This window comes from Manacus candei, unplaced genomic scaffold (assembly GCF_025592945.1).
Source record: "Manacus candei isolate 608988 ecotype Guabito, Panama unplaced genomic scaffold, ASM2559294v1 h1tg000050l, whole genome shotgun sequence".
NCBI classification, from domain to species: domain Eukaryota; kingdom Metazoa; phylum Chordata; class Aves; order Passeriformes; family Pipridae; genus Manacus; species Manacus candei.
The window spans coordinates 8,568,170-8,580,457 of record NW_026138098.1 but is presented as its reverse complement, the minus strand read 5'-3'; the positions used below and the strand labels follow the sequence as shown (position 1 = coordinate 8,580,457).

At 39.5% G+C, this 12,288-nt stretch overlaps 1 protein-coding gene across 21 annotated transcripts in view; it reads right to left on the bottom strand.

The window, feature by feature from the left end:
- The window catches only part of ABLIM1 (actin binding LIM protein 1), a 199,922-nt gene that overhangs the window by 92,141 nt on the left and 95,493 nt on the right, over nucleotides 1–12,288 (bottom strand). For all 21 annotated transcript variants that reach the window (XM_051801135.1, XM_051801131.1, XM_051801133.1 and 18 more), the window contains one exon: nucleotides 981–1,164. In XM_051801135.1, the coding sequence (XP_051657095.1) occupies nucleotides 981–1,164 (184 nt within the window). The remainder of the gene's footprint in view (nucleotides 1–980; nucleotides 1,165–12,288) is intronic.

The window sequence follows — 12,288 nt, the reverse complement described above, 5'->3', positions numbered from 1 at the left end:
AGTAGAGACTCCTGCTACACCCCACCTCACTCCAAAACTGCTTAACAAAAGAACAGCTGCTGATTTCAACAAGCCAAAATGTTTAAGGCATTGTTTCCTTTCCACTGCCATTCCTAAGTGGGTCAAAAATAAATCAGCAGCAATAGTGCATTTCATTAATCTATTCCAGTGACTCATCTTTTGTTCATTCAACATAAAAAGATTGATGCAAGTCAATGTAGAGAAAACTAATGTCATGTTTCATACGATATCATCAGGTTTCACGCTGTCCTTGGGAAATAAAACTGAAACATACACATTATACGACTACCAACATACAGTAAATTCAAACACTATTTAAAAACAGAAAAACAATCAAAATACTTTCAATAGAAAAGGTCCCAGGCCACAGGATAAAGTACTTCAACTACTCATTAGAGATAGAAGTTAAAAATGCCACCTTTCTCCCATCCAGAGAGCCTTAACTAACTTCTTTTTATTTGCTGTAGAACTGAAGACTGGCTCTGTTACTGGGGACAAGAAGCAGCATTTCGGAAGAAGAGGGGGAATCACAGTTGTCCCAAAGCCATGTGTTCTTACATGATGTGAAAATCAGTCTCCAGTATGTTTTCAATTGTTTAACTGTTCTCATAGCCCAAATGTAGCATCCAGAATTTTGCTTTACCTCATTTCTCCAACCAAGCTGGGCTGATCTCCTGAACTCAACTCAACCCATATCCATTACCTCAACATCCAAGCCTGATAATTCCTTCAGGCATGAGGGTAACTTTCTGAGAACAGGGAACTATATGTAACGCAGCAACTGTGTTCCCCAAACAAATGAGTGGCATTTTGAAGACCCTTAAAGTCAGATTTACAGCAGATCTTTTCCAGCCAATTGCTTCCCAAAGAGAAATACGTCTTATGTCTCATGGCGAAACCTTTTTCCCTGTTTTCCTTGTACTGGGTTCACACCATGCTAGTTGAAAGGGATGACTTACTTGCAAACAGTACAGGCAAAGCAGCTTGGATGGTAAGTTTTTCCCAGAGCTGTCACTACTTCTCCTTCCACGAACTCTCCACAGCCATTGCAGCGGGTGCCATACATGCGCTGGTAATCCAAGGTGCAAAGGTATTCCCCGTTCTTGATGAAAAACCCTCCCTGTGCCAAGTCACACCCACACACTGGAAGGAAAAAAACACATCACACAGACAGATTAGAAAAATATACCTACTAAGGATGTCATCTGCTGACAAATGAGATGACCTTGGTGGTCTTACTCCCTTCTATCAGATTTTTGCTTTCTCCTGCTGTCACTACGTGCCTGGACATCCCAGGACATGGCTGGTGTTTTCTGGCTAAAGGAGAGCTTGTAATGAAGATTCTCCTTGTCCACATCATCATAACTTTAATTTACTTGGTCCTCAGTTGCCAAGAGCTCAGTTCCCTTGCATCATCCAGTTAATCGTGTTATCACAGTTATCTGTACCAACGTAATCTTACTTTCACTTCTGGGATGGATGTGAGCAGAAGAAAATACATGATTCCATAAATAGAACAGATTTTACTATTTTTTACACTAGCATACATTTTTTATGCAACCACATCCTTTAAGAAGCTTTCAAGGAGCTGATTCTCCCAGAAAATAATTAATACTATTGAAATGTTACCTGGTTTAGATTAACTACTCCAGTCCCTAGGTAGCACTGAGCTGCTTCACCATTGCTGCACCAATACTTTTAGTTTTGTTTTTAAAAGCATGGTCTTTGAAATATTCAGTGTGATTTTACATTATTAATTTAGATATAAATATTGGGAGAAAGCTGCAGTGAAGAGACAGTCAAACATTAAAAATTTAGCCACATCTCCACTATACAGACTTCATGACATATGCAACCAAACTATATAACAGTATATTGGACACCAAGTAAAGTCAATAGAAGATTATTCTCCACCTGTATTCTGATCAAATCAATATCCTAAGAACTACTATTACCTTTGAGTGCCTAATCTGAATTGATCTCACTTTAGTCTTTTATACACTATGTTCCCTGTACTTCATGGATTAGGTAAACAACTCTAATATTTGGATAGAGACTTGTGGCCAAGAACAAATTTATTGGGAAAAATAATTTTAACAATAAAAGGGTGAATAACCAGTCAAGGATTTCTGTGACTTGGCAGTTTTTCCACTGTAAAATACTTACTCACCCAAACCAAAACACATCATAACCAGGTGCCTTTTTTGCTTTAAAAAAATACTCACAGTGCTACATTGGCATTTCTGGTCAACACAGAGACAGAAAGAAATCCTGCCTATAACAGCCAAATCCCATGAAGAGAGAGTGCCATGGGAGATGGGAGATTTAATTTCACACTGTGCCTTTAGCTTGGATTGAACAAAAAACTTGAAACTACCTACTCAGTGTCTCCCAGTAGCACCAAAAATTTATATGCAGCTGCTCCCAGGTATTTTGGTTTCAGCCACTCCTACTGCTCCTCTGTATATTGCTGTATCTGTGTAATTCAATAAGAGAGACCACTCTTCACAGCAGGCTAGGACATTGGCTTACTCTGCAAGCAATTCCATTTCATCCCTCTCCAAAACACTCAAGTACATTTAGATCAAATATCAGAAATATTGTATATCAGAAATTTTGATTATTAAGGAAAACTAAATAAGAAGCATTCTAGGTCCCTGCAGTTACAAAGTCCTTGAAAAATTAAAATATGAAATACAGAAAGATTTTCAGGGGAACTATGTTCAGTTCTTCTTTCTGCCATAAGTCCCAAGCACAACACTGTGCCCAACATTCTTTCTCACTCCCATTATAATGGGCTAATATCTTATAAACTACCTGCCTTGAAAATTAACATTGCAAGGCATTTGGGGCAGGGATTTCAAATTCTGTTTGTCTGTTTCCCAGCCCTGGATATCTAATGACTGTTACTGTAACAATAATTAATAGAACAGTATATACTATAATGCAGCTTAGAATTAAAGCAGTATCAGTACTAGCATTTTTCTAGTTTCACATTTCTACATAGAACAATGATAATATTTCACGTGCAAACAAATTACATTTCATGGTGGCACTAAATCCACAAGCAGCCAAAACTGAATTATCAGTGACTGAGAGGAATTAAAAAGAACTACTGCTCCAAAATGTTCCATGCTGGTTTTTAGGTACACCTCCAGAAAAAAAAAACCCTCTTTCATTCCTTTGTTTTCTTCTACTGATCTCCATTTTGTTTCAAATATTAGTTTCAAACTAATGGTACAATACCATGTAACCATTGGGCAGAAAGCACTGTGACCTCCACACCACATCACCTTAGACTCTTCCTGAGTTGGCACCACGTAGTAACTTTCCACTGCAGGTCCAGAGGCGAGACCTAAACCTACCTAAATAGGTTTGCTTCTCTAAGTTACTCTGAGTGGATCCTTACAATTAAGTCATGGAGTAACTGAGAATTCTGCTTTAATGTCAGAAAGTTGTTAGGGATTACTTTAGTATTCAGACTATTAGATCCTGTGGTTACAGTGCACAAACTGGAGCATGGTCATGGAGTGGTCAATACCACATGCTTCAGAAGCTGCTAAATTTCATAAAGAGCTAGTCATGTGTCTGTGCAATTATTTAAACCACATTTTTAATTTAACTTGTAGCTTTAACATCCAAGTCTATATACATTTCAGCCTCAAGCTGAAGTCACTCAGCATGCAGCTGTATCTGCCTCAGAAGCTGCATATATGAACTCTTTGGCTCTTCACTATGGTCCCCAGTTCTACCAATGAGTCACTTTTTGGAGAACTCATTCGGTCATTGCAGCCCTCTTTACCTGCCAAGGCAATGGTCTAATAAGCTGGGATGATCAAAAGGAACTTTTACTGCCACCTCTGTTCCAGCTTCTTCTGAAAATCCAGCTTCAACGTATCATACAGAGGTCTGTGGCAGATCGTAGATTGCAAAAAACACTACAGACTTTGAATGAAAGGGTTCATGCATTCCAGTTATTGGCTCTACTCTCTTTGCATGCATTGCTACAGAGATTCAAGCCTACTGACAAAAATGGGGGCTAAATTATTGGGCAAGTCTTTTGAAGACAGTAATTACTATCATTAAAAAGAAGCTTCCTCTATCGCCCTTTTCTTTCTGAAGTCTCCTTTCACCCAATCTCTAATTCATTTTGTCAATAACTCAGAATTTCTGAGTTAAACTGTCTCATACTGGCAAGTCATGAATTCAGGCACGAGCAGAAGTGATCCACCAGCAGATTCATCATCTCTGGCATTCTCACAGCAGGAAGCATACACCAATCTGAAAGAATTAAAGACAAACTCTGGCAACCCCACATTACAACGGATTTTTGCAGTCAATTTAGCACATGTGTTCCTATCACTAATCACAGCTTTAAGCTACATGGGCAAAACAAGGGTCACCCAGACTGTTAACATCCATGGTTGGAAAAATGCTGTTCCAGCCTGCTGCTTTCACTTTGAGTCAGAGATCAAACCAGAAAGGATGAACATGACTGTATCCACACTTGGTGTACAACAGGGAAAGGATTTAAACAGCTTTTTGTTCTTTTTTTTTTTCCTGCTTTTGGCAACTGTGCAGAAGTCATGGTTCTGACAATATAACCCTTCAAGCTGAAATGCAGTGCCTTAGCACACATATTTATGACCACTATAGAAGTAACACAGAAAAGATGTACAAATTGTGATTGTTTTTTATTAAAAAGAGAGACCATATGCCCAGTAACATTCATGCCACAAACAGCAGAGGCAGTGAAGAGAAATCAGCTGCGAATGCTACATATGTACAATACATCCTAATGGTGTGACCTAAGCAATTGCTGTGATACACGTATCATGTCATCAAAGAAAAAACTATACCTAAGTGATGACAGTTAATAGGAAATGTCAAACTATATTCTTGTTTTTTCCTATACTGATGGGAAAAACAACTTTGAAAGAATTACTTCATGGAGCCAATAGTGATGCACAAATCACTATTGCATCTGAGAAGGCAAAATGCAAGAAGTATTCTGTAAACATCCATCACATGGAAATACTTCTACAGGAGAGTAACATTTCCCTAAGATTCTTCCTTCTCAGTATGATGGAAGACATTCTGTTTACATGACCAAGATCTCCCTTCTAAAACAGGAGACGCTGGGGAGCATTTCTGTTCCCTACGGTACCACAAGCATAGAGACAAAAAAAATCAGCATTTTTCTTTAAATGAAAAAAGAAAACCATTATCTTCAAAAGCTCCAGGAGGAACGCAGCCTTTTTCTCAGAGTCTGTATATCAAAGAGTTTCATATTGCAAACAAATAATCCTGCCTCTCTTGTGAATGGAATAAGCTGGAATACAGTTCTGCCTCCCACTGTATGGAAAACACCCACCTGCCAGCTTTTTCTGTCTTGAACTACTCTCTGGAGCTACTTTTTTGCATCCTTAAAGGACAAAAGGATTGGAGACGCTGTCAGTGCTGCTGTCAGCTCTCAAAGCTACAGGGTCTGTGTATGCAAACCTGGGCTATTATGACAAAATGCAGCTGCTCAAGAGCAATCCAACTGCCTGGGATCTCCACGGGACCAGGACCATTCTTAAGATGAGTCACTTCCCAGCTTTAACAGAGATGATGAAAATGAAGAGATCAGATTTTTTCAAAGAGAATGGAAGTAGGATTTGATCCTACTGAGCATTATGCAGGATTTCCTCAAGCTTATTGTCAGTGAGAGTTGAAAAACCAGGCCCTTAGTAAAATAACTCTATGTTGACATTAAGTAAAAATTGTTTCAACACTGAAGAAACAAAACCACACAAGCAGACTCTTGCCCTCTTGAGAGAGGGCTCTCAGTTTGCAGAAGTGAATTTTATTTATTAAGAAAAATCTAATGATCTGCTTTGTTACCATGCATTAAATAAGGTGCAAATTCAATTTCCTGTTGGGGTTTTATTTCTTTCTCGTATTTCTAAGCTTCATAGAATAATGGTGCTGTTCTCAAGTAGGGAAATATTCATACAACAGCTATTCTTAGGGCATAATGGATCTCTTGTTTGAAGGTAGAATGGAATTTGGCATCGTTTCAGTTTATCAACATCATCCAAACAAATACACAGGAAAAATCTGTTTCTTTTTTTCGTGTAAGAGTTTAACAAATCCCATATTGATGAAAGCAAGGTTCATGTTCTTATTAAAGTTTCTGCATTTCAAGCCTTTCTCTGCCTTTTTTTTCTTATATCAACACTTTTCTTGATGGTATAAGTAATTTAAAGAATGAATATACATCGAAGCATCATCAGAAGGCCACATGAGAATGATAAATCTCAGAAGCCATGCTGCAGCACTACCACTGCAGAGATTGCAAGGCATCATTAAAAAACAGAAATCCTGATGACCATTTGCCACACTCCTGTCACTGGAGACTTTTTCTGTCATACACTGATGAGAGATATATACATACCTCCTGAGCAAAAGATATTTGCATTTCTCCCCTCTTCTAAATTGTCTGAGATTCCCTTGGGAATCATCCTCTAGCCTCCAGTCAGGCTCTTCTCCTCTTCCCTTGAAAAATCCTGACCCTCCATTTCAAGCATCCTGCCTGCACAAGTACTGAGTGACACTGTCATGACGACACAAGTTATTCTCAGTGGGGTACTTGAGTGAACCCCCTGGGCATGTAATGCAAGCACTCACTCAACTGAAACCGAAAGTGATGTTTTAACTTGATCAACTTCCCAATCAATGCCATGACACTGCCTTCAGTCCTTCAGTCTTCGCTTTTCTCCTTATCACAGGAGATACAAACAACACTGCACAGAGAAACGTTTTATATGCATATATTTCAGTCTTTCTAGCAATCTAACAGCCAATAGCTCATACGTGGGCCCAACGGCAAGCAAACAGCTGTATATAATGTAGCAATGTGACAGCTTCCCCACTTCCCCACTGAAATACCAATGTTTCATGCAGCAGGATGGGAACAATGGCAGGAATCGTTCAACCATTTAAAACACCTTTCACATTAGACTAAGCACGAGGTAGAGATCAAAGTCATTTACGGGTCTGTGGGAAATGAACCTTGAAGAAAATGCAATCAATGGAAAAATGTCAAAGTTTAGCCTGGGATAGCTTGACTGTAACTATCTAGATGAGAGATCTCTCTAAAAAGATTTTAAATAAGCAAATAAAGAATGTAAGAATAGAACAAAACCAAACCTCATCCAAGTCTGGCAAATGAAGGATGCATTGACGACAAACCCAAGCAACTTTTTGTATTCTCATATGGATGCTCTGCCCCACTAATCAAGCACCTGTAAAGCATCCTGCAGGCCCTCTACTTTCAAAGGGATCCAGCAGCTTTTTAAAAATCTGACATGGCATCTGTCAGCATTGGTCAACATCAGCCAAGCAGTGCAATTAATTTCATTTCCTGTCAAATGTTTGGTCACTGAAAGAGACCTCAAGCGCAGCTAAACTAAGATCAGTATCAACTAATTGTCATCACTAGTATTCTAATCTCAAGAGCAAAGCAAGATCCACTTTGCAGAATCACAGAAACACTGAATATCATGAGTTAGAAGGGATCAACAAGGATCATCCAGTCCAACTCCTTGCCCTGAACAGGACCATCCCCAACAGTCACACCATGTGCCTGAGAGTATCAGCCAAATGCTTCTTGAGCTCTGTCAGCCTTGGTGCTGTGCTCACTGCCCTGGGGAGCCTGTTCAGTGCCCAACCACCCTCTGGGTGAAGAACCTCTTTCTAATATCCAACCTAAACCTGCCCTGACACAACCTCAGGCCATTCCCTCGGGTCCAGTCACTGGTCACCATAGAGAAGAGATCAGTGCCTGTCCCTTCTCTTCTTCTCTTCAGAATGGGAAGAAACTGAACCTGAAGTGAAATACCAATAGGTATCACTGCAAGAACAAGAACAGCCTTCCAGACACAGCAGCAAAGAGATGCAAATGCAGAAATGGCAATTACTCTCACAGCTGTAACTGAGCCTGAATGGATGAATTCACATCTGAATCCCATTTCCTGACATGGGAGAAATTTTAACCTTTGTTAGCTTCCCAGAACAACCAAATCCCATTTCTCAACTGTTCAAACCTGATTTGCTGTCCTTAAATATGTCTCCCTCCTTTGGTCTCCCTGTGCACACAAAAAACAGTGTGCCCCCCTTTTCACTTTTTCATTAGATTTGTGTACTAATCTCTTCAACAACAAGTACTTCTCTTTCATTTTCACTCTTAAAATCTTAACTTAATCTTCCTCATGTCCTTCTATGGCACTTTCTACCATGGATAAAGGATGTAGAGTCATAATCCTCCAAATCTTCAGTCAGATCCCCAGAGTCCTGACCGTTCAAACCAGGATACTGTAACATTTCTGTCCTTTTTGGTTTTATTTGCCTGTTAGAGCACTTCAGGCTCATATCTTCCAAAATTTTTATATTTTAATGACTAGAAATTACCTTTTCTTTAAATGAAAGCCAAAGCACTCAGGTTTACGGGGAAAAAAAAAAAAAGAAAATACAAATACTCTTGATAAAAATTAAAAGACTTGACTTGATAATGTTAAAGGCTGTTTCAATAACCAAGCTGAAAAGGGGAGTTAACAAGCTTCTTCAGAAGTATTCGTGGAAATGCAGAAATCTTTTCAAGCACTGCATGGGATATCTACTATCAGAATGTCTTCATATTTAAACTTTCCATCCACTCACACTGAACTATTTATAGCATTAACTACCCAGCAGCCAATTTGCAGCCTCCTCCTGCTGCCACTGAAAGAATCTGATGACAGATCAAAGGTCAAAGAACTAATGATTTAAAACGCATTCCAACTGTTGATATAGTGTCTGCTTACATGACCCTAACTTCTTCCCAGTCCTTCAAGGGAGGAAGATCCAGTTCAAAGTCACAATCTAAACTTAGGAACCCTCCCCCTTCCCTGCCAAGCTCACTGAACTACAGATGATGTAGTCTTGAAAACCCATCACATAAAAAAACTCAGACCTGTGCCTGGAATCTAAACATACCACAGAGAGTTCTGGAAATACATATTGATATGGGCTTTCCTAAATAAGCTTGAAAGAAATGTAACTCAAAGGAGGAAAATTAGCACATTTATTCCATAATTAAGAAACTGCTTTATGCTGATTTATAACAATGTTTTAATAGAAGCTTAAAGTTTTTTCTCAGAGGAATACTCTAGGATTGTGGAATGCTTTCTGGATGCCAAGACTTGGCTTGGCCTTATAATTAGCAAGATTATTAGCAGGTAATTGCCTTTTGATATTTGATATCACCATACACAGTGAAACATTTCCACCTGGCATTGCTTAATCAAATTATAGACGTTTATGCCTCGTAGCTGTGGCTGCCCCATCCCTGGCAGTGTTCAAGGCCAGGCTGGATGGGGCTTTGAGCAACCTGGTTGAGGGGAAGCTGTCCCTGCCCATGGCATAGGGGCTGGAACTAGGTGATTTTAAGGTCCCTTGCAACCTAAAATGTACTATGATTCTATGATAGTGAGGGCTAGAAAACTTTAGGACACCATCTATATTCTTATGGCAGGACTGCTTATCTATGAGATTAAATATCTTTTAGTTTATATTGCCCTATGGAAGGTAACTACATTTTCCAATTTATATTCAACATCAAGAACAGGGACACTGTCTATTTGAAATACTCCTACTGCAAATACTACACTACCTTGTTAATAATGCAACTGATCTCTACGTGTACCAAAATCAAGCTATGTAAACTTTTACATTGTTACTATCAAAGCTTAAAGCTCTTTCTGTTAAGCAATACAGTGTATTGAAACCAGCATTTCCCTCTAGCCCAGAAGATGAATCACAGGCTTAATAATAAAGCCTTATTATAGCAATTTTTCTACCCTCAAAGTTTCCTCTCCTAGTGCATGGAATAAGGTAAAATGAACTGTTATCAACTGACAATGGTAGAAAATTATCATTTGTATCAGATCACAATTTAAATTGAGATATTAAAATCTCTGCTCATGCAGAGTAATTTAGGGCCTGCTCCCACACACAGTTACATATGGAACAGCATTGTGGTGAGTAGTCGTAGTTTTTCCAGAAAGGTTATCCCTGTATATACTTAGAAGAAACTTTTTACTTCTTCATAAGCTACGAATTCATTCTTGTTAATTTTAATGCTTATTAAAGACAAAACCAATGATGTCTCCAGCTCAATCTGCTCTCCCTCCAACCTCCTCATTTAACCTTCCCTCCTCTCAGCCTGCTGCTTTCAGTGCCTGGTAGACATTAACAAGTTGGTATGGTAAGTGTAGTGTACTCCTACTAAAACAGAACTTAAGACTTATTACAACTGGAGGTAACACAGAATCCAATTAAATTTGCAGTTGTAACACAAACCAGTGTAAATCCTTAGCAAGGCAAGTGACTTTGTTATAAAACAGCAAAAGACAACTGCTCTGAATTGTGCTGCAGGAGCACTCCTAAATCTCTCTTATCCCTCCTCTGTCCATCATTCCCTTGTTAACTCCAGCTCCGAGTCAGCTGCTGCCTGCCTGACATTCTTTGCCTATCGGGGGGCCAGCAGAGCTCACCTTCCCGGGGACAGCCACACCATTTTCAGCTCTTTGTTTTTCTACCAGCTCTTATCAGGAGCCACAAATAGAACTGGCCAGCCATGCCAGGCAGATAGGACAACCAGCGGGACACACGTGGTTCTCAACAGGCAGAGTCACAGCGAGGTGCATCTTATCATGGGGGCATGGGAACACATCTGTCCATGGAGGTTTCACTTGTCATCTTTGTCAGGAAGCTATTACTCTGTTCTGAGAAAGATTCCAGAGATGGATGCAGCACCAAACTACAGGGGAAGACGACTGTCTGATCACATTACATGACGCATGAGCATGTCCTGGGCTGGCTGATGCAGCACGGAGACTGAGGTCACTGTGTTCCTTCAGTGCAACAGCCACCACTGACATGCATGCCAAGCAGTCATGGAGTGCCTAAGAGGCTCTGACATAACCTAGGGAAGCAGCATTACAGCATGATGTAAACACAAAGTTGAGAGCATGGATGGCAATAAAAAAAAAGGAAATACATACCAGAGCAAAGAACAGGATCACACTGAAACTCTGCAACTACACAACTAGCGTGACAGCTTTATGAGGAAATGGATTTTTTCCACATCTTCTAAGTCTTTGGGTAAAAGTTGCAACACTTTCAGCAGGTATGAAAACAGTTAGACAAGTATGAGCTTGTTCAAGACTTTCATGCTGCAGATGTATGAGTTGAAGTCTCAAGAGCAAAGTTTAGTATACAAAAAAGAGAAAGATAAGGAAGCCACCTGTAGATGCAGCTGATAAGTTCTGTCCCAGTATCAGCTGTTTTCTTTAGCTAACAACTTACTCTATAAACTGAGGAGGGTTTATAGAGTATATACACCTCCTGTGGAGTCGCAGTCATGTCAAATTAAAAACTCATCAGACGAAGAGGAAAAAAACCCCACTTACTTGAACTGCTGTGTCCCACTTGTATGAAGCATATGGTCAGACAACATGCAATGTAAGTAAATAACTATATGGTTTAAACAAAAACCGCATTCACTTAAGTAAGAGAGGCAAACAGTATACAAGATCTGCAGCCCGGGTATAAGATTCAAAACAGGATTTGGAGCAACCTCCCATACACACCCTTTTCCTTTCTTTCAGTGAAAGACAACTGAACTCTAAACAGACAACACTCCCTGGCAAACCCAAATAATAAGGCACAAACTGAATGAGCAGCATGGGAAAAGTCTCTTAAGATTCAGCACTGACCTTCTCAGTTCAAACTGGAACATGTAGATACTACAACCAGCAGAAGCCACACTGTCACCCCCTCCCACTAAACAATAAGTGAACATATGCAACCAGTTACCTTTCACAAACTCAAATTTTCCTTAAAAAGTTAATGATATAAATCATAGTTTCATTTGCATGATATTTCTATATCTCTCCTTTCTCTGGTGATCTTCATGTAAACAGTCATGAGATAGATAATATTACAGAATACTAAACCATCATTAGATTGCAAATACTGTCACAAACAGAAGCCAAGATGAGTTTAGATATTGCTCTAGGGTAGGGGAAAAAATGTATCCTAGTAAACCCAACCAACAGAATAGTCAAAGCACAAAAGCAGCTATTAAACCCAAAAAAATTGCAAGATTAATGTGGTGCATTCATCAGGACAACAATTCCAGAGCCCTGTTCCATCTGCCCCCTTGCTTTATCGGAGGTCCTA